The 24,134-nt window shown below is 36.6% G+C and overlaps 1 protein-coding gene across 1 annotated transcript in view; it reads right to left on the minus strand.

Annotated features, from left to right (window-relative positions):
• Nucleotides 1-229: 229 nt before the first annotated feature.
• The window catches only part of lonp2 (lon peptidase 2, peroxisomal), a 30,364-nt gene continuing 6,459 nt past the window's right edge, over nucleotides 230-24,134 (minus strand). Inside the window, 14 exon segments of the mRNA XM_048169445.1 lie at nucleotides 230-851; nucleotides 944-1,128; nucleotides 1,512-1,686; nucleotides 1,688-1,720; nucleotides 4,820-4,938; nucleotides 8,553-8,680; nucleotides 10,776-10,902; nucleotides 11,100-11,250; nucleotides 15,364-15,505; nucleotides 17,760-18,018; nucleotides 21,886-21,980; nucleotides 23,031-23,194; nucleotides 23,275-23,397; nucleotides 23,534-23,665. Coding sequence (XP_048025402.1) covers nucleotides 630-851; nucleotides 944-1,128; nucleotides 1,512-1,686; nucleotides 1,688-1,720; nucleotides 4,820-4,938; nucleotides 8,553-8,680; nucleotides 10,776-10,902; nucleotides 11,100-11,250; nucleotides 15,364-15,505; nucleotides 17,760-18,018; nucleotides 21,886-21,980; nucleotides 23,031-23,194; nucleotides 23,275-23,397; nucleotides 23,534-23,665 — 2,055 coding nt within the window. The 3' untranslated portion in view covers nucleotides 230-629.

Here is a 24,134-nt window from a genome sequence, read left to right on the forward strand (position 1 = left end):
TTTTTTTTTTTTAATTATAAATGTAAAATTATGGAAAAATCATATTTATTTCAAGGTTAAGAAGCGTTTTGACGTTTATTTGCAAACTGATGATCTAACTAACAAGACTATACTACCGGTATGCTATTCTATGATCATCACCTCAATGAACTGCTTGTGACTTTGTACACAAAGGAAGAATGAGGTTTGAGGGTGCAACCAAGTCTAGAAACATTTCCTGTACAGACAATGCGATTTCAGGCAATTATTTAATGCCAACCTAAATTTCAAAGACGATAATTTGACATATTCAAATTTATTCCTTTAAATTGTACTTAGTTGTCAACATATGTTTAAGAACTTTGACATTCATTCATAGGATCACTAAATATCTTGAAAAAAAAAAAAAAAAAAAAAGGATTTGTATAATTACCTAAAGTATAAGCAACATTTATTGTCAGTTATACAGGAACAAAATTATACTCAGTTACAATCAGCCAACAGCAGTCCTCTGTTATTAAATTAGAAGTTATTAAATCAATGAATTAGAGAAAGAATAAGCGCTCAAAGATGACAAACTAAGTGCTGAATGTTCGACTTCCTCTATGAGGAAAAAAGTCTTCTTGAGTTCATGTCTATCAACTACAGTCTCAGAGTTTACTAACAACTTGTGGATGACTGACAGCTGAGGGAAACCCGCCATCAAAGGCCGCATTCAGGACTTCATCCAGAGTGCTGGCGAAAACGAAATCCAGATCAGCTCGCACATGGGCTGGTATCTCCTCCAAATCTTTCTCGTTGCGCTTGGGGATGATAACACGTTTCAGATTGGCCCGATGAGCTGCCAAGACTTTATCCTTTATACCTCCCACCTGTAGAGAGACAACATACATCTTGTAAGGTCAGACACTCAACATCTCTGATGATGAACGGTCAAGTGAGAGATCTGCTTTAGGTTCCTCACCGGCAGAACCAGTCCTCTCAGAGTGATCTCTCCAGTCATGGCCACATCAGAGCGCACCAGACGCCCACTCAACAGTGAGGCCAGGCACGTTACTATGGTAACACCAGCGGAGGGTCCGTCCTTAGTGACGGCGCCTGCTGGGAAGTGCAAGTGGATATCGGTACCCTCCAGAGGATCAGCGCTGCCTACAACAACATCATTCAAACAGAAACATTGCGATAAATCAGTCTCGCCCACAGTCGACCATGAACAAAATGTGGTATTTTAGGGGAACTAAAAGCTGTCACATAAGAGTCAACTTCTCTATTTATCTTTAAATGACTACTGTAAGTACAGTACCATACAAAAGTTTGGAGTCAATAATCACTTATTTTGAACTTACTTTTATTCAGCAAGGATGACAGTAGTATAATGTTAACTTTTCAAATAAATGGTATTTCTATTCATCAAAGAATGAATTTTTTCCTCACAAAATTAAGATAGCACCTGCTTTCCCCCCTCTGGCCTCAATGTCTGTCACCTCAGATAGGTAGTATACATGTATGGGTAGTCAATGTCTATTACTTACCATTAGAGAGGAGGTAAGTCTTGGCATTGCTGCGGAGCCAGCTGATAGCTAGATGGGCAGATTCCTTCATGACATCACCCAGCTGTCCCGTCAGGGTCAACTGACCTTCTCCATCCATACGACTGGCCTCCACAAACATGATCTCTCCACCCATAGGAGTCCAGGCCAGCCCGATTCGCCACACCTGGCAGGGTCAGTCGCTCTGAGACCTACAAACATATACTGCTCTGGTTACATACTTAACATGTCAAACAGTGTAAAAATCAGAGCAGCACTAAATAAACTTTTTTAAGTGTTATGCATCTCACAAATTCCAAACAGATGATGTAAACTTGTGACCACAACTTTGAATGCTGAAAAGAACAGCAAGCCCTTTTGACTTTTTTCCCCCCAGCACATCCAGACTGAGAATTTGCCCCATTAAGAGAAGTCCACAGAAAAAGACTTTATTTTATAAATGTCCCAAAAACTTTTGTCTGTTTGTATACTTGGCAAACTAACTGCAGCTGAATGCTAATACAAGGTTTGAAGGAGAAGATGTGTGTGATAGTTCAGCAGAACTGAAATAGGGTGACTTTGTCTCTGACTGCCTCTGGGCTTTCCCTGTCCCGTCCCCATAGGCATGGCAGGAATGCAGCCTCTATTACTGAAAGGAGAGAGAGCACTCCTCTGAGAAACACAACAGCACACACAGGGGCGGGGCTGAAACGATTAGTCAACATTATCGACAACAAAAATATTTGTAGAGAATTTTTTATTGTCGACTAGTCTTTTGATCTCATATGACCTATTTGAAGGGCCTGCAATAACGCTGTTTGACCAGTGGGGCGCTGTAGCACAATACCGTAATGCAGCCCTACACGGCGCTTTGGAGTGCACAGTGCAAACGAATTCGAACCCATAAAATGTGGGAGTTTAGCATAATTCAAACTCACTGTTCGCCACACGTCCATTTTCTCACGCGGTGAAAGATACATCGCAGATCAAAGAGGACACAGACAACGCGCCAACAGATCAGGTTACTTTTGATATAAAACAAAGTTTCAGCTTTTAAATTCTGTCAATTTTACTACAGGATTCAAACAGTACATGTGGTTTTGGCGCTCTTTAATGTGGAGTGACAGATCGCTGTAGCGCCTCAGGTTTAGCGGCACGTGAACCTATTATGTCTTTCTCTTTTCTACTTTTACAGCATGAAATAAATATGAATGAACATCAAAAAGTATGTTGAAAGATACAGTACAACTTACTGAAATTAATTCATCTCTAATGTAATCACTTAATCAGAGTTTCAACCGCAGAAAGACGTCAATAAAACAGCTTGCAAACAATATGTCACAAAATCTTACATTTACCTCAGGAAAGCCATTCAATGACCATAAACTCGATAGTTAGTAAAAAAGAAAAAAAAAAAGAAATCTAGAGAGGAGCATTTTTTCAAAATATTTTGCACAGTTATTACAATTCCCAGACTTAATAAAAACACAGTACCAGTCATTTTAACAGTAATTTTAACAAATTCATTAAAACTACACTTTCAAAAGCTGAAGTGAACAAAGCATACTGATTATATAATAAGCGAAGTGCAATAAGCGATGATTAGTCGATTAATCGCTCCAAAGATCGGTAGATTAATCGATTATCAAAATAATCGTTAGTTACAGCCCTAGGTGCGAACAGTCCAAAAGTTTTGAGGACAAATGAACAATAATATGCGAGTAATGACAGGACTGCACCAAAAAAAAAAAAAAAAAAAATGACACCGGCCTTCAATTTGAAAGAACACAGACTACTAGATTTTTACATTTTCTAAAGAAAATGTGAGTGGTGTTTGCTCATGCAAAACTTTCCACTGTGATGATAAAAAAAAAAACAGTAATATTATAAAGTATTATTACTATTTAAAATAACTGCTTTCCAGTTTAACATATTTTAAAATGTAATTTAATCCTGTGATGCAAAGCTGAATTTCAGTGTCACATGATCCTTCAGAAATCATTCTAATATGCTGATTTGGTGCTAAAATAAAATGTTTAATGTCTTCTTATTATCAGTGTTGAAAACAGTTGCACTGCTTAAAGGGATAGTTCACCCAAAAATGAAAATTTGATGTTTATCTGCTTACCCCCAGCGCATCCAAGATGTAGGTGACTTTGTTTCTTCAGTAGAACACAAATGATGATTTTTAACTCCAACCGTTGCCGTCTGTCAGTCAAATAATGCTAGTGAATGGGAACTTCTACTATAAGTGTAAATAAAACTTGCATAGACAAATCCAAATTAAACCCTGCGGATCGCGATGACACATTGATGTCCTAAGACACGAAACGATCGGTTTGTGCAATAAACCGAACAGTATTTATATAATTTTTTTAACTCTAATACACCATGTCCAACTGCATTCAGCACTCGTTAGTAAGGTCTGATCGCGCTCTGACAGTGGCAGTGATGTCTAGCTCTCATTGAAGTCTATGCGCAAGACATCACTGCCGCTGTCAGAGCGCGATCAGACCTCACTAAGCGAATGCTGAATGCAGTTGGACATAGTGGTGTATTAGAGTTAAAAAAATGATATAAATACTGTTCGGTTTATCGCAAAAAACGATCGTTTCGTGTCTTAGGACATCAGTGTGTTGTCACGATCCGCAGGGTTTATTTGGATTTGTCTATGCAAGTTTTATTTACACTTTTAGTAGAAGTTCCCATCCACTTGCATTATTTGACTGACAGACGGCAACGGTTGGAGTTAAAAATCATCATTTGTGTTCTACTGAAGAAACAAAGTCACCTACATCTTGGATGCACTGGGGGTAAGCAGATAAACATCAAATTTTCATTTTTGGGTGAGCTATCCCTTTAATATTTTTTTGGAAACTATGATACTTTTTTTGTGGAGACATTGTAAAATGCTTTTGACTTGTGCTTTTTTTCATAAGGATCGTACACAAAGGTGGAAAAACGTTTCTACATTTTAGAAACATTTCCTTCAGAGACACAAAAAGTGGTGCATCCCAATTTGTGTTCTTATGGACTTATTCTATACCATTTTGTAGTATAAATAGTGTGAGTATTGTGCTCACACTGAAAATACCAAAAATAAAAGTGCATTTTAAATACACTTAAATGCTGGATGAATGTTAGACACTTCATGCGCTCAACTGTCGCACCTTTAATTATGTAGCAGAAGGGGAGAGGCTATCAGACATGACAAAATAACCTTATACAGTTCATAATCTACACAGTTGAGTACATAAGTACATCATTTGGGACGCAACTAAGGAGCTATCAGGCATTTATTTAATACCAACCTCTATTTCAAAGAGTGGCGGTCCAAGAATATCCTTAAGGGCAATGTGGTCAATAACAATTGGCATCTCTGGAGGTGCCGCTATCCCAGAATTCTCCACCTTGGTCTCTGTATTCTGATCTGAAAAATATAGACAGAGAGAAAAGGTGGGAAACTGGTGAAAACTGTGGTGGAATTCAAGGTTTATCATCAATTTAAAACTTTAAAACTGGTGTTTCAATATAAAAGAGGTGGGTGATTGACATTACATGAACTAAAAGTAAACTCAATTTAGGCAGAGATAAAAGCATATTCAGAAAAGTGAATTACAAGAGAAAAAAAAAAGTGCTATTAAATTTTATCGCACCAGCACTTCCATTATCATGTCTATTTGAGGCTTTTTCATTAGAGAAGGTGACAGACATGGAGGCCAGAGGGGGGAAAGTGAAAAGAAAAGCGAGAAAGAGCTGTCTGAAATAACGGAGAATTATAGGCTGCCACAGGGGTCCAGCTAAAGGGGGAGAGCAGGTGCTATCTTAATTTTGGGAGGTATTATAGGTTTTAATATCATAAATAACAAGGAAAGCAGCTTTAGGGTGTATTTATTTACAGAGTACGTCTATGTGTCTATTTTTTTTTTAAAGCGAGTGTTGTGTATTAGCCCTTGGCAAGACACACAATTATGTACATGCCCCTTGCTGCCCACAAGTCATGTGACCAGACTGTTAATGACATGCAAAGGAGGAGAATCATGTTCTGAAGAACAAAGAAGGAAAGAGCATATGCCATTCTGAGAAAGACATAATTAAAATGTCTTTTAAGATTTTATTGTGCTTATGATATGATTGATCAGTGCACATTATTCTAGGGGGGAAAAAAGTTTGCTTTCATAAAAATTCATCAAAGTCAGCTTTCTCCACCTTATTTTCTACTAACATAAACCAAGACAGAACGCAACAAATAATATTAACCAATAATGTCAAGCTCAACTTTCATGATCTAATCAAATTCCGATGGATAAAATTAAGTCCTACCTAGCATTATTTTGCACTATATCTTTTCGCTCAGAAATGCTTCATTTTACAGAATTTCGTGTTAGCATGGAATCAAAATTTATCATATATATTTTATTATTTCCAGTGACTGGCCTTAATGTGAATGATTAGTCCCTGCATATATTTTTTTTAGAATTTTGTTTCATCTGTCACAGTACTGTAGTAAAGCTGTTTTTTTTTTTTTTTGCGCTTTTTATTGAATAAAATGTGAAGTTTTTATACTTTTTATAAAGTATTTCAATTTTTTTTATTTTATAAATTTAATTTTTATATAAAATAAAAAGTATATATATATAATTTTATATATTTAATTACTTTTTATTTTATTTAAACATAAGAAAATAAAATAAATAAGGTAATATATTATAATTAATTTATTTTAATTACTTTATTTTATTTTATTTACACATAAGAAGATGAATAGTGCTTTTAAAAAATGTTTAAAAATTATGCAGTAGTAATAAAAGCAATTTTACATCACATTAAGCGGGATGCTTCATGGGGCCAGGCATGTTGGTCACATGACCAGCCAAATTCTGCTTGCTTTATTTATCCACCCTATTATTGGATGACATTAGTAACTGAAAACTTTTGCCTGATGCTGCATCTACAGCATGTTCCATATCAGTCAGCGCAACAAACAAAAAGTGTTCCTATTAAAGAACATCAGACTTATGCTCCTTTATGAGGAATCGGCTACCTGACAAACAGATTCTTTCATTTCCCTGTAACTTAGGAGGTTAATGCAAACACTGAACCATAAGAGAGGACTGAGATGTACTGAATGAGACTGAGAGAGTGGATATAACAGCAGGAAGCACATGCGACAGCTGTCATGATGTTAAGACCAAGAACAACACCTGCTACAGCGAGCGGCAGATAGAGCCTGAGAGACTGAATATAAAATAAAGCAAAGCAAAGCAAAAAAAGAACCCCTGACCCTCGTCTCTCTAAATCTCTTCTCACACGTGGGCCATGCAGGAGAGGACTGAGAAACAGAGTTGGGGTAAATCAGAATCTAAACAGAGCATTAACTGGCTGGGCTATTACTTCTGTTACAGAGGAGCAGCTGCAGTGGGACGTAAAGGGGGGTTCTAAAGCCGTCTGTTAGCACGCTTTACCCTCCTCCCCCTCTCTGGGGGCCCATGCTTAGAGAGATTGATGACCAATATGTGCATGTGTGTGCTGAGGTTCTCATAATAATAGCGAGACTAGTTTTTCTGACTGTACGTACGATATTTTCTCAGCATGGGTTGCCTACACATGCTCTTTAGTCTGAACACACATCTAGAGTTAGTGTACTTGATTCTGTCTGTGTGGTACAGCAAGGGTAAGTAGGTGTTATGGATTGTGCTGAAGTCAGCCATCTGTATGTGGCAGGGAATGCTAAACCCTTCCTGAGCTGCTGCCGTTGGTGAGTGAAGCACGATACACATACAGAAAAGTTCCTCAATCAAATACATCCTCACAAAGTGTCTTACCAGCTGACAGGACTAGTGGTCCATCATTATAGGGATTTTTTAAGGACAATTTGGATGCCAATAATATCTATAAATAGCAGGGTGAGGCAAATAAAATTAAATAATTGTATTTTATTTTATATATTATAATTTATTTTTAGTGCTCTCAAACTATTAACCGCATCCAAAATAAAAGTCTGTGTTTATATAAATATATGTGTGTGTACTGTGTATTTATTATGTATATAAATACACACATGCATGTATATATTTAGAAAAAAAAATAAAATAATAATGTATATATATATATATATATATACACACATGTAAATATTCCTTAAACATATACATGTGTGTATTTATATATACATAATAAATATACACCATACACACGCATATATTATGTAAACAAACTTTTATTTTGCATGCGATTAATCGCAATTAATTGTTTCACAGCACTATTTTATAAAGTAAAATATTGACAATGAATATTATTATTATTATTATATTTTTACATATTGAATATTTAATTATATATATATTTTTTTGTTTGATTTTATCATTTTATTTTAAAATAATTCAAAATTAAAATACATTTACTGATAACAAATGATATATATATATATATATATATATATATATATATATATATATATATATATATATATATATATATATATATATATATATATATACAGTTGCAAAAAATATGCTTGTGTGCATTTTCTAAGCTTGTCTGTAAATTATGTGGCTGACACAAAGGGAACTACTGCTACCATTAAATGACCGAACATGATCAAAACAGCGAAATCTTGCCAGATTTTTTGACTCATTTAAATGAATAGTTTTGTAATTGAATGTTTTTGAATACAGTTTCATAGTTACACTGTGTATAAACCAGGCCTAAATGCAACATGTTTCCAGCAACATCAATTTTCCTGTTCTTGATGAAAGCAAAATACTGCACAACGTGTCATTCTAGCTAATCAGAACATACCTAACATGTAATATGTAGCTATTGTGGTGCAGTATTTTCATCCAATGAGACTTCACTGTTGGCAGAGATAGTCATCGGGACGCAACAAAGAGGAGAGCACACTGGGACGCACATTTTTATCTCTGCCCAAAGGCTACTACCATCAATCCCGAGTCTACGACTGAAGCAGAGCCTAGGGGAGCTAATGTAATTCCAGCCATAAACTACAATGATGTGCGAGATGAAAAAAAATCCCACTTTTACCTGCATGCTGCTCAGTGGGGGACTCTGCTCTAGAGACCTTATGACCTTCAGCGACCTTCACAGCCACTGCTCGACAGATGGCCCCGATCTTCCTCTCCAAAGAGCGCACGCCTGCCTCCCGTGTGTACCTACAAACACACATTCACACACAAATCACTCTGTCATTACTGCTGCCACTGCTGGGCCGGGCCATGTATTGATTGCTTTTTAGCAGATAATCATCCCCAAATTAGCAACCTCTGAGGTAATTAATTAGTTTGCTGTGCAAATGTCTCTAATTGACGATCCCTGGTGGACTACAGACTTTTAGAAGAGAAGTTTGGCAGCTTGTCTTTAGATATGGGTTTGAAGGAGAGAGTGAGACAGCAGAGGATATAGTTTACAGGAGGGAAGCCTGATCTGTGACCCAAGCTGCCCCTCTGTTCCTCTGTTTCACCTGACAATCTCTCTTAGCAGTAGCTACATTTACATGGACACCTTTTGTTTCAATCGGAATGAATTCATTCATGAATCAAAACGCAGTGTTTACATGAATGCTAATAAAGTGATTGGGTTGATGTGTGCGTTTATATGCCACAAGCTTCAAGTCGGAATTGATTTTTTGATATGCGCACACTGCACGAACATACAGAGTTTCTCGCTGTTCTTACCAGTTTCGGTTTTTACTCCGATCAAGTTTTACGTGTCCTCTTGATTGGATTATTAAAGGTTTAAACCACCCCTAACAATCTGAATGAAATTTTAATCAGATTTGACCAATTCATTCCGATTGATGTGGTTACATGTGACATTTTTATCCCGACTGTGCAAGTAGTCGGATTATTAGGGTCCAAGTAAATGGAGCTAGCGAGAAGCTACATTCTCTGAAATGTTCTATGTTCTCTTCTGGCCTTAATGTACTCCTTCAAATATTCTGCACATGCATTCATATTTACTTAATTTAATTACACTCGAAATGTCGTGCAAATAATTTTTTTAGCCCCTTATTTCAGTGTGCCATCTATTTTTGTTATTTGTTTATATTTTCATTAATTTTTATAAATGTATTAATTAATCCATCATATACAGTACAGTCCAAAAGTTTGGAACCACTAAGATTTTTAATGTTTTTAAAAGAAGTTTCGTCTGCTCACCAAGGCTACATTTATTTAATTAAAAATACAGTAAAAAAAGTAATATTGTGAAATATTATTACAATTTAAAATAACTGTGTACTATTTAAATATATTTGACAAAGTAATTTATTCCTGAGATGTAAAGCTGAATTTTCAGCATCGTTACTCCAGTCTTCAGTGTCACATGATCCTTCAGAAATCATTCTAATATGCTGATTTGCTGCTCAAGAAACATTTATGATTATTTTCAATGTTGAAAACAGTTGTGTACTTTTTTTTTTTCAGGATTCCTTGATGAATAGAAAGTTCAAAAGAACAGCATTTATCTGAAATACAAAGCTTCTGTAGCATTATACACTACCGTTCAAAAGTTTGGGGTCAGTAAGAATTTTTATTTTTATTTTTTTGAAAAGAAATTAAAGAAATGAATACTTTTATTCAGCAAGGATGCATTAAATCAATCAAAAGTGGCAGTAAAGACATTTATAATGTTACAAAAGATTAGATTTCAGATAAACACGGTTCTTTTGAACTTTCTATTCATCAAATAATCCTGAAAAAAAATATTGTACACAAATATTTTGTACAATTGTACACATTAAATGTTTCTTGAGCAGCAGATCAGCATATTAGAATGATTTCTGAAGGATCATGTGACACTGAAGACTGGCGTAATGATGCTGAAAATTCAGCTTTGCCATCACAGGAATAAATTACTTTGTGAAAAAGTAAAAAAAAAATCTTAGTGGTTCCAAACTTTTGGACTGTATATATATATATATATATATATTTTACATAACAGTGGATTTATCTGTGATTGCATGATCATATAATGGTGATATATGATTGCTGATCATATATCATCAATATATGCATATAATGCATATGGCATGTTAACTTACAAATACCATCATACTAGCGTGTGGATGGAGATTCATCTGTTAGTGTGTGTGATTATTTCTTAATTGACAATGACTGCATCTGTCTGGACACTTTAATCTTGTCCTTCTGTCCTTCACGTGGGTTAAAAAGGATGTTATCAGCCTGAACCTGTTTAGAACACAAAGTGTGTATGTGTGTGTGTGTGTGTGTGTGTGTGTGTGCATACTTGCTGATAATCTCATGTGTAGTGTCCTGTGGGATCTGGAGCTGTTGTGGGGTCAGCCCATGCTGCTCCAGCTGATGAGGGATCAGGTGCCGATGGGCGATTTCTACCTTTTCCTCCTGGATGTACCCTAATGAGACACACATGCTGATATTCAGAACACAAATTACAATATACTAATCATGTATTCAACCACAAAACCATCTGCTCAGCTGTAGGATAGAGTTAATTGGGTTCAATTTAAATGGTCAGGAATTAATCACTAAAAATGTCACATCGTCAATGCCACATCCTGCTGTCTTTTTTTGTCCAATATTGAACTCTGACCTGGCACCTGGAGGACCTCCATTCTGTCCAGCAAGGCAGGGGGGATGGTGGCCGTGGTGTTTGCGGTGGCAATGAAGAGGACTTGTGAGAGGTCAAATGGCACGTTGAGGTAATGGTCGGTGAAGCTGTGGTTCTGCTCCGGGTCCAGAACCTGATAATGACCACAGTTTATTTGCAAAAAATTAGAAATGAAAATTGTCCCATGATGTCCTCACCCTCAAGCCATCATGGGTGTATTTGACTATCTTCTTTCAGACGAACACAATCAGTTATAAAATATCCTGGCTCTTTCAAGCTTTATAATGGTAGTGAATTACGCTTCTGATTTTGTCAAGTCCAAAAAAGTGCATCCATCCATCCATCCATCATAAAAGATATCCACACAACTCCAAGGGGTTAATAAAGGCCTTCTGAAGCAAAGCGATGGGATTTTGTAAGAAAAATATCAATTTTTAAATCTTTATAAACTAAAATAACTAGCTTCCAGCCAACACAAATCAAATTCAGAAGTGCCATTCACTACCATTATAAAGCTTGGAATTTTTAAATACATCTCTGATTGTGTTCGCCTGAAAGAAGATAGTCATATATACCTAGGATGGCTTGAGGGTGAGTGAATCATGGGATCATTTTTGGGTGAACTATCCCTTTAACACAAAAGTTAGCTTCACAAGTGTGCATTTTAACCACACATCAAATAGATCTCATGATCATGAACAGAAACTGCTCTAGCCTGAGTAGGTAACCATAGCAACAGGCTGCTCAAACCCCTTCTGTTAGAATCAGCACTGGTTGGTACATCGACAAAACAAACACTGTCATTATTTATTATTTTATTAGGGATTCACAAATCATCATACAGTTCCAAACAAAGATTCTAAACAATAACCAGTTTATTAAAACCATATTTTAATGTTTTCTACAACGCAATTATTAATCTTTAATTACATGTTGTCATATTAACATTCAATCAGTAAACTAACCAATGCCTCAGAATCTATAGTATACTAAATAATGATAAGGGCAAGTGTTCACTAAAGCATTTCTTCTTAACCAATCAATTGTTTGCTATGGGAGCGTTGCATGTTTATAAAAAAAGCCAGCAGAGTGTCCATTCCATGCTAAATGTTGTGCTTGACATTTTTGTGCTAGCAGCCAAGAGTGTTAAACAAAAATGTTTAACTTTTGCTGCATTCCATTTACCTTGGAAGAGGGATTTCAGAGCTGGGAAAACTAAGATGGACGCATCCAGGCGAACCTTTACTGTGCTTTCTCTTTCAGAATACAAACACATAAAAAAGCGGTATTTTGCACAGTTCACAAATAGATGTTGGATAGTACTGTGTGCACCACTGAGTTTACTGAGACATAGACAAATAGAAGTGCTAATAAACAATATTACTACCGTTTCACTACGGTTGATGTGCTGAGCAGCCATATTGGATTCTGAAGTTAGTGGTTCCCTCGAGTTTTCCAGTTGCAACTCGAGAGAACTTGAGAGGGCATTCCAGTTCCTACTGGGAACTAGGAATTTCTCACTTCCGAGGACAAACAGAACATACCATTTTTCTGTCAGTTTTTACCCTGCCATCCAATCACAGTGAAGGAAGGGCGGGAAAAATATCATACCAACCAACCATCACATTATACTTGCACAATGAATGACTAAACAACAATGAAGGAAAAGTTAATACTGCTGATCTTTGAGTATCTATGTCTATACCATATGACATCTCCAGGCTACCACAATAATAATATGAAAAATATTTCAAAAGAGCACCTGCCATTTTCAGCTGGCTAAAAACGCTTTGGTGGACACTGGACACTAGTTTATTTTGAATCAGACATTTTTGAAAAAATGACTCGCTGTTCAGTGAAGGAGTCAGTAATGGGTTTGATTGATTCACTGCGAGATGTTTCAAACTACTAACTCCAGAGCATTTCAACAGAAATCAGTGCAATCAAGGATTTCGTTTGAGGGAAAGAGTTTTTCCAAGTGGGTTCAAGTTGGTCATGAGAATTCATCACATTGACCAAAAGAGTGCCGCTTTGGTTTGAAAGTAACTTCTGTATGAGCTGTGCTTCACACATCACTAAACTATTGACAATAAACAATGGACCTTTTTGCCCACAAAATTTCGCTGATGTGACAGCACCTTACCACGCAAAGTGATATTTGACAAAACCTGAAAAAACAGTAAGTCTAATTGTTTAAAATCCATTCACGCCAAGGACGATAACTATAAATAATGATAAAGATATAGTTTTTAAAATCATCCTTCAATTTAAAAGAATAGAAGAGTCCACACCACAACTATAACTATAATGGCACAGTCGAACAAAATCATGGAATCCCTTTCAGAATGATTTTCCAGCTGATGAATGAGCCTGTGTGCGAACAGGCCTTTAGTCAAGTAATAACACACCTCTCCACGATGCACCATGAGGTATGAGATGAGTTATGTGCTGAAGTTTAATACTCAGGGTTAAGGGTTTAAAACAAGATCGATATAGCTATAAACAACCATCTTAAAACGATTTATTTTGAAATGCTTCCCCAAATAAAGCATGTGTATTCTGAGCCTCTGACAAACTAAATCATAGAGCTTTCTGCTGAGCTTGTCAGGTCACGTCCGCCCTGTGATGAACTTCCCTATCTCCAGATCCTATCTGGAGCACAATGAAAGGAGTCACATGCTTTACAGTAGGAGATGAACGTCACTCCCTGGATGATTTTTGAGTGGCGATCTTCTGATCACACGATGCAGACTGCTGATCTCTGGTGAAATTGTAAGATACATTTCTTTCCCCCTGAATTATTGTAAAAGTACGTCATGCCAACAGATAGGAGGATTACAATCACAGATATACAGATGTTCAAAGCATGCACGGCGATATTTGTATATTTATCTCAGTGGAAACAAACTGGCTCATGTGCAATCAAGTGTATGCAAATGGTGATGTGTATGTGATATTGTGTACAGAAAGTACAACAAACTACTCCCTATGGTATGCATGCGCTTGCCTTGCATGCAAAAATATCTTGTAGACCACACATGAACACATTTCAAAAAACATTTTCTTTCAGTATCCTGGCATACAATGTCATGCAGTAATGCTATTCTGGAACAGAGCGACCTGCCCTCAGAAATATCTGTCGGTTTTGCACTATTCCATCTCCAGTTTTTCAATTTGAAAGCATATCACAGTACATCCATCCATTCATCCATCCATCCACTTATATAAGGCCAATATTGCCCTTGAATGCAATTTAAAAAATGCAATTTTTTTAGCCTTAATCATCTATCCATCTATCTATTCATCCATCCATCCTTTCATCCATGCTTCCATCCTTAATTTCCTCCATCAATCCATCCTTTTATCCATGCTTCCTTCCTTTCATCTATCCCTTCATCCATCCATCCATCCATTGGATAAAGGGATGGATGAAGAGATAGATGAAAGGAAGGAAGCAAGGATGGATGGATGATGAAGGGATAGACAAAAGGATGGAACCATGGATGAAAGGATGGATGGAAGGATGATGGAGGAATGTCCATCCATCCTTTCATCCATGCTTCCTTCCTTTCATCTATTCCTTCATCCATCCTTACATTCCTCCATCCATTCATCCTTTCATTTATCCCTTCATCCATCCATCCTTTCATCCATGCTTCCTTCATCTATCGCTTCATCCATCCTTCTATCCATCCTTACATTCCTCCATCCATTCATCTATCCTTTCATTCCATCCCTTCATCCATCCTTACATTCCTCCATCCATCCTTTCATCTATCCCTTCATCAATCCCTTCATCCATCCATCCTTTCATCTATCCCTTCATCCATTCCTTCATCCATCCTTACAGTCCTCCATCCATCCTTTCATCTATCCCTTCATCGATCCCTTCATCCTTCCATCCTTTCATCCATGCTTCCTTCCTTTCATCTATCCCTTCACCCATCCTTTCATCCATCCTTACATTCCTCCATCCAACCATTCATCCTTTCATCCATCCTTACATTCCTCCATCCATCCATCCTTTCAACCATCCCTTGATCCATCCCTTCATCCATCCTCCCATCCATCCATCCATCCATCCATCCATCCATCCATCCCTTCACCCACCCCTCCATCCAGGCAAATTTTATTTTTATAGTTCCCCATGTTGTGTCACAACAAAAAATAAATAACATTTTCTTGTAGTGTGAGACTCTGGTCAAGGCAAGTAGCAATACTGTAACCTACATGTAGTTTCTCTCACCTCCAGCAGGGCGGCAGCAGGATCTCCCTGCAGGCTCTTCCCCAGTTTGTCCACCTCGTCCAATAAAAAGACAGGATTGTTTACCCCAACAGTCTTTAGTCCATTTATAATGCGGCCAGGCATGCTACCTACGTACGTGCGTCTGAGAACAAAGACATAGGGAGATAAAGTGGGAGTGGGAAGGAAAAAAGTAGTGAGAGGGAGAGATAAAAGATGGGGTGGAACATGATGAGAGGAGTAAAAAAGATCTGTATCAGGGTTTAGGTGAATAACTTCTTTACAAATGTTGCTGGGGCTCGAGTGCATCTGATGGGGTTGAAAACACTTAAGCCATAACATTTCATCCTACTGAACTACCAAAGAGGCAGGATACGAAGACAGACAGGATGGAGTTGTGCCCTAATTACAGTCATTAGGGGCTGTAAGACTGTCATTAAACTTTACACACTCTACTGTAGTAAACTAACGCAGACTCTGAGTTGTGAAGAGACAAATGCAGAGAGTGTGTGGGGAAAAGTCTCGTAAGAGCTGTTTGTCCTAAGGACACATTTTCCATATGAGAGTGTGAAGTTTGACATTAACCAATCAGAAAGCACAGAGGCTCCTCCCGGCCTGCAGGGTGTCATGATGTTATCACCTTCTAGTTTCTATAGTGACAAGAGATCAGAGGGAACATCAAAAGAAATCACAGTGCAGGTCAAGGTTTAAAGTTTCTCTCGTTACTAATAGGTCACTACGTCACACGTCTCTTTGGTGGGTTCATCATAGTCTGACACCTCAATCTGACACATCTACATCGCTGCATGCTTCACATCTTGGTTATGACTCACCATTTGATTGCAAAACAAAAGCTTGAATGGCTTGAGTTTCAAACGTCTGATAGAACTTGGATTAGTAACATAACACCCAGGTTAATCACAGTGGTGTCACAGGGTTTTAGTAATGCTCTGGAAATACAGCCTTTTTCTTTTTTTTTTTTTTTTTTTTTTTTTACAATAATCCAAAAACTGGTTGATGTTTATATAGTATACACTACCATTCAAAAGTTTGGGGTCAGTACTGTTTTTTTTTTTGTTTTGTTTTTAAAGAAATGAATACTTTTTTTCAGCAAGGATGCATTAAATTGATCCAAAGTGACAGTTAAAACTTTTATATTGTTACAAAAAAGTCTGTGAAATAAATACTGTTCTTTTGAACTTTGAATTTGTCAAAGAATCCTTTCATGGTTTTCATGAAAATATTAAGACTTATATTAGCAACTTAACAATAAATATTTCATGAGCACTAAATCAGCATATTAGAGAGATTTTTGAAGGATCATGTGACACTGAAGACTGGAGTAACAGCTTCTGAAAATTAAAGGCACAATATGTAAGATTTTTGGAATAAAAAATATCCAAAAACTTCTAGAACAGTGTTATATATTTTGTTGACTTGTGTACTTACATTATCCCAAATGGTTCCAAGAATGTTTACATCTAGAGAAATTTTAACCAGGACACGCGGGTATGATGTCATTGATAGGTGACATACGGACAGTATGTCACCTATCAATGACATCATACCCGCGTTACCCTCGATTTTTTGCGAATGCAGTGTAGCACTATAACAACTTTCAACATTTATCTAATATGATAAAACAGCGCTGCTTTACCCCACATACGTTTGAACGGAAGAAGCAGAAACAGCGACTGCGGCATAATAAAACTTCCGCTGCTCTCAAGACGTGTGTCGTCCTCGTCTCCTCATTAGTAATCGCTCAAGCGGCCTCGTTTCTGCTTGCACAGCACTCGGTTCCTGTTTTGCTTCATACTACAGTAACGTTAATAATCTCATCCATGAATATGATTTCTGCCCGAGTCCCATCCCAATTCTTTTCCACCGGCTGTAGACGTGAAAACAGCACCTCCCATGATTCCGCCAAAAAACCAAGGCGTCATCAAACTACAACCTTGTTTTGAATAAGCGACCTCTAGCGGCGAAAATTTACATATTGTGCCTTTAAGCTTTGCCATCACAGGATTAGAGTTGTTTTTAAATTATAATAATATTTCACAACATTGCCATTTTTAATGTATTTTTGATCAAATAAATGCAGCCTTGGTGAGCATAAGATAATTCTTAAAAAAAAAAAAATCTTACCAACCTCAAACTTTTGCACAGCAATGTATATACTTGTTCAGTCAGACTTTTGATTATCAGCATGAAGTCTGGCCCACACAGTTTATTCTGGCCAAGAACGCACCGCAAAAGGATCTTTCTGACCTGCCTGTATAATGACCGTATAACTACAGTTTCTTTCTCAAAGCAGTCAGACACTGAGACTATATGTATCACGTAGCATGCCTGTTTGAAGATCAGACTTTGAGTCTACTACCTTTATGATGACCTCTTACCTGTGGCCACGGATGTCAGACTGATCACAGACTCCCCCCAAGGCGATGCGGTGGAACTCTCGACCCAGCGTGCGAGCGATGGAACGCCCAACGCTGGTCTTTCCCACACCGGGGGGTCCCACAAAACACAGTATGGGTCCCTTAAGGGTGCTCTTGAGCTGCCGCACAGCCAGATACTCCAGCACCCTCCTCTTCAGTTTCTCCATGGCATAGTGATCATTATCCAAGAGCACCCGCGCCGCACGGATGTCCAGGCAATCTAATTAGATAACAATGAAACATGTTATAGAGTTAAAATAATGATATATACACTACAATTCAAAGATTTTTTTGAAAGAAATTAATACTTTTATTCAGAAAGGATGCATTTCATTAATCAAAAGTGACACTAAAGACATTTATAATGTTACAAAAGATTTCTATTTCAAATAAATGCTTTTTTATTTATTAAAAAATATATCATGGTTGGGTTTTCAACATTGCCAATGATAATAAATGTTTCTTGAGCAGCAAATCAGCATATCAGAATGATTTCTGAAGGATCATGTGACACTGAAGACTGGAGTAATGATGCTGAAAATTCAGCTTTGCATCAATAATTTGCATTTTAAAATATATTAAAGGTGCCCTAGAATCAGAATTTGAATTTACCTCGGCATAGTTGAATAACAAGAGTTCAGTACACGGAAAAGACATACACTGAGTTTCAAACCCCATTGTTTCCTCCTTCTTATGTAAATCTCATTTGTTTAAAAGACTTCCAGAAAACACTCGGATCTCAACATAACACCGACTGTTACGTAACAGCCGGGATCATTAATATGTATGACCCCAATATTTGCATAATGCCAGCCCATTTGACGCATTAGACAAGGAAAGGCAGCATTAACGGCTGGATCTGTGCACAGACAAGGTAAGCCAGCAAGAACAACAGCGAAAAATGGCAGATGGAGCAATAATAACTGACATGATCCATGATATCATGATATTTTTAGTGATATTTGTAAATTGTCTTTCTAAATGTTTCATTAGCATGTTGCTAATATACTGTTAAATGTGGTTAAAGTTACCATCGTTTCTTACTGTATTCACGGAGACGAGAGTCGTTGCTATTTTCATTTTTAAACACGTGCAGTCTGTATAATTCATAAACAACTTCATTCTTTATAAATCTCTCCAACAGTGTGTAATGTTAGCTTTAGCCACAGAGCATAGCCTCAAACTCACACAGAATCAAACGTAACCATCTAAATAAATACTTTACTCACATAATTCGAAGCATGCATACAGCATGCATGACGAACATCTTGTAATCATTTGAGGGTTATATTAGCTGTGTGAACTTTGTTTATGCGATGTATATATAGTCGAGAGCTCGTGGGGCAGAGGGAGCGCATCTCTTAAAGGGGCCGTGCTGAAAAAATCAGTGCATAGTTAATGATGCCCCAAAATAGGCAGTTAAAAAAATTAATAAAAAAAAATCTATGGGGTATTTTGAGCTGAAACTTCACAGACACATTCAGGGGACACCTAGGACTTATATTACACCTTGTAAAAAAACAATCTAGGGCACCTTTAAAATTTAAAGCAGTTATTTTAAATTGATATTTCAAAATATTACTGATGTTAATTGTATTTTGATCAAATAAATGAAGCCTTGGTGAAAATAAAATACATTTTTTCAAAAACATCTTACAGACCCTAAACAGTCATTGTAGCCCTTGATTGCACGCATGATGTAAAAATTCTGAAAGGAATGTGAGTGTTTTATCAAAGACATATGCATTTCCACTGCTTGATGTAATAAGATACAGACATACGTGCAGCTGTCTCATAAAGTAAACTTAAACTGGGCACAGAATTTTCTTTATGGTTCTCACAAATCATGGATTGTCTAATTCTGTATTTACAGGAGAACATTCCTGTAAGGGCAGACCTCTCTATTCCCAGCTTTCAAGCGCCGATCAAACCACTAAATCAGTTTTCTTCTAATGCTGTCCCACCCTTAAGTGCTGAGCTTAAAAGACTGTGAAATGCACTTCAAGTACATGAGACTTTCCCAGCAGAATTCCTGCCCCAAGGTCTGCTACACATCTAGCAAGGGAAATTCAGAGGTATGTATGGCGTTCTGTGTGTGTGTGTGTGTGTGTGTGTGTGTGTGAGCTCATACAATCACATGCGCATGTTTGTTCGAGCCCTTCGTGGATAGTCAGAGATCCTATTTCAAGGCAAGCTTTAACCTTAGGATAGTAAGTAATGCATAAACTTTTGAACATTCCTTTGAGTGTGCTAGTAAATTGATAAGTAATAGTTGCAATCCTGCACATGAAATAATAATAGAAAACACCAAAAATGAATGAATACAAAGGTATGTTTAATGCTTCTCAACATATGGTCAAACATTCTAGCTATGCTTGGCAATTTGATTACTGTATTTGAATTCTCAGATTCCCCCATGTGGCCATGGAGAACATGACAAGAATAACACATGTAAACAGCTCTCCACCACTACAGTAGACTCACAGCAATTCATTCACAAAAATTGGTAAAAGACTCCCTCTACTGGAGGAGAAACAGTGTAAGCAAACTCTCAGATTGATTTTATATGAAAAGCTTATTTAATAGTTAAAAGTTGTTACCAACAATTAAAACTGCTCTAGACGAAATCTCGAGATAACTTTTGATAACTGATTAAATTAGCCATTTTTGTATCTGAAAAATTAAACTATTAAACATTTCTTTAAATTAATTTTCAAAAATGTTTATTATACATTTAGTGTATAAATACACTACAATTCAAAAATTGGGGTCAGTGAGATTTTTTTAAATTAGCATATACTAATATTTGTGCAATACCTCATTAAATTAAATAAAAAGTGAGAGTTTTTTTGAACATTCTATTGATCAGAGCATACTGAAAAAATGCATCACGTTTGAAAAAATATTAAGCAGTGCAACATTGGTAATAGGAAATGATTCTTAAAGGTGCTAAAGAGGATGTTTTGTTTTATACATTTTTGCAATATTACTTGAAACTGTCTTTACTAACTGATAAAAGAATAATATTAATATACATCATCTTGCACGAGGTAGGGCCTTAAAAACATCAGCCAATCGTTTACGTGATCATCGCGTAAACGATTGGCCCTCTGGCTTGTCAATCACTGCCGTGACATTCCTTGTGAGAGACGTGCGCGGATTGGCTCTCTGGCTTGTCTACTGCCATGATCCTTGTGAGAGACAAGCGTGGCTGCGCCTGTAACTTTCCACACTCCACAGGCGCCGCATGCAATGTTTTTGTCCGGAGACAGGAGTAACAACTGCAGATTATGAGTTACCTGCGGTGAGTCCAACATAATGAATCCACTAACACGACACAGCGAATGCCGGTGGTAAACACTCGTTTTCCAATACTCGTGCACGAGTTTTGGGAGGCATTCCCTCGAAAAGGGGGGGTTGTCTCTTGATCAGAGCATGCTGAAAAAATGCTCATTTCAAAAACTCAGTAAAGCAGTCGACATTGGTAAAAAATGATTCTTAAGCAGCAAATCAGCATATTAGAATGATTTCTGAAGAATCATGTGACACTGAAGACTGGAGAAATTATGCTGAAAGTACATTTAAAAACATCAAAATATAAAAGTTTTTTTTGAACTGTAATAAAATTACTGTTTTACTGTATTTTTGATCAAATAAATGCAACCTTTGTGAGCATAAGAGACTTCTTTCAAAAACATTTAAAAATCTTACCAACCCCAAACTTTTGAACATTAGTGTACAAAACACTGGTAAAAAATAGCCTAGGTCATTTAGAAATACACAATATATCTACAGTAACAAATTGTAGAAATACTACAATAAATAGTGCTATACTTTGACTTAATTTAATAATATAATACTACATATTTTAATTATATTTAGAATGATATAAAATACTACTATAATAATTTGAGGTTTGACAAATAGTTTAATAATTTAATAGTTTAATAATTAATAATTAGTGACTAACAGTGTTTGGAAACTTCAAAAACAAAAATGCATGTACATTTAATTTAAAAACATAAAAAAAATATACAAATACATTTAATTTAATTTAATTTAATTTAATTTTAAAAAGCTTTCTTACCTGTAGTGCTCTTGCTCCAGGGCAGCTCTACCATCATCTCCAGATAGTTCCGGGTGAGGGCATACTCTGGCATGGACTGTGGCATCTTTTTTAATCTGTGGCAAAAAAACAAAACAAAACAAAAAAACCTTTCTCTTAACTCTCTGGTGGTCATTTTTGACAGAATAATTGAGGAGAAAAAAGTGTTTTGTTTATGTGTTGTTTTTTTTTCAATTTTTTTGGATGGTACAAATGGCACTTGCTATGTGAATACACACACACACACACACACACACACACACACAAAAAAAATCATGGACATGGTTAAATGTTAAATGGTCCAGGTTAAATGGTCCTGATAAAAAAAAATAGTCACACTTGTACTTACAGTCAAAAATGACTACTTTAGAAATGAATGGGAAACGAATTTCATCTAGTGGAAACCTTTGGTACCTGCTCCCAAACAAAATCTTACCGAAAGCATGTTTTTTGAGATATCAAGCTCAAATTTGGAACACAACTTGTTTAGATTTATGACTTTGACTATCTTAGAGTGTTTTAGAAAATATATATTTCATATAAAAGTGGAAACAATTATTTTTGTGCACTTTTCATAACAATAAACGTAAAATTCTATAACTTTTTTTAAGTTTACTTTTTAAAACTTTTTTCACTTCAGCAATAATTTGCCAAGTGTTGTCTTTAAAAAGAGATTAAACTTAAGTCTGTACTCCAAAGCATTCAATATTTATGACAGTTTAAGTTGTACATTTGGATTATAAAAATGGATTATAACTACTGCATAAATATAATTTAGTACCATAAAATTCACTAAAAATACAAAATATATAAATAAAAAACATTATCAAAATAAAACCTAGTACATTAATTTAGTTGAAATAATAATAAATAATAATAATAATAATAATTTTTGGCCACCATGTGAAGGGCACCAGAGGGTTAAGATGTTGGGTAGATAAGGAAGAAATCCAGGGAGGAAGCAGCTCAGCAGGGGGAGTCATGAATGTGTTATTAATTAAAATAATGATTAAACTGTAAAGACATTGACTTCATTTTAATCTAACATGCAGGCACTGGTCAGTGAAAAGTCCCTTGTGCCTAGCCAACTGTGAAATGTGGTTTCCTCTCAAATTACCAGAACATACCTTCTGAGCTCCTTGAGACACACGCGCAGTGCTGCCTCTGGCATAGCTGCTGCCTTCACCTTCTTCTCTAGCAAAGCCGTGTCATCACCATCTTCATCCTCCGCCTCCTCATCCAGCGAGAACTGACGACCTGGGAACACACCACCTTTACGGATGGCCAGCACCTAGGAAAAATGAGAAGAACTCTGATTTAGCAGGAAGTTGCGGAGGAAGGTGACAGAAAGATAAACAAATATTGACCTACTCTTTTGTCATCATCAGGTCTGAGTTTACGGGTCTTCTGCAGCAACTTGAGCCCCTCGATTTGTCTGGTGAGCAGAGGAAGGGCCTTCTTAAACCGTTCCTCCAAGTCTACTGCATCCAGCACCTGACAACAACACATTCAGAAAACATAAAAAACAAAACAAAAGTACTAAATTTAGTTTAGGAAAACATGGTGCGTGATCACACTAGATGAATCATACTGATTGTAGAACCATGCACAATAACCCTTATTGTTGCACCTGCAGTTTCTCTTTGTTGGAAGTGCGGATCATGGAGGCCAGGACATCCGGTAGGGTTTCTTTAGGCAGACTGTCCAACAGCCTCCTGAGTTTAGCCACCACAGGCACAGACATGTCCAACATCCCGACCAGCTGGACAAAGAGAGGCCAGAGAACACTATCAATACAATGAATGAAAAGCCTACATGCAATGATTCATTCTGTAGCATTTGGCAAAGAATGAAGCCTTTTTATTCATTCGGTGTTTAAATGATGACTCACCGTATAGATGACCGGTGCCAAATGAGAGAAAAAACACAATCACATTCATTTTTTCTTCAGTCATGAAAAAAAGGATGTCTTTAAAACATATATTTAGCATATACAATCATGTGAAAAAGTTAAGACACCCTATTGAATTCCATGGTTTTCCGTATCAGGACATAACAAAAAAAAAAAATCATCTGGTCTTTGGCAGGTCTTAAAATTTGGAAAATAAAACCTCAGATGATCAACAACACATGACACATGTTATTTATTTAACAAAAACTAGGCCATAATGGAAAAGCCATGTGTGATAAACTAATAAACCCCTTACTGCTAACATAGGAATTAAGAGGGT

This window comes from Megalobrama amblycephala, linkage group LG19 (genome assembly GCF_018812025.1).
Source record: "Megalobrama amblycephala isolate DHTTF-2021 linkage group LG19, ASM1881202v1, whole genome shotgun sequence".
NCBI lineage: Eukaryota > Metazoa > Chordata > Actinopteri > Cypriniformes > Xenocyprididae > Megalobrama > Megalobrama amblycephala.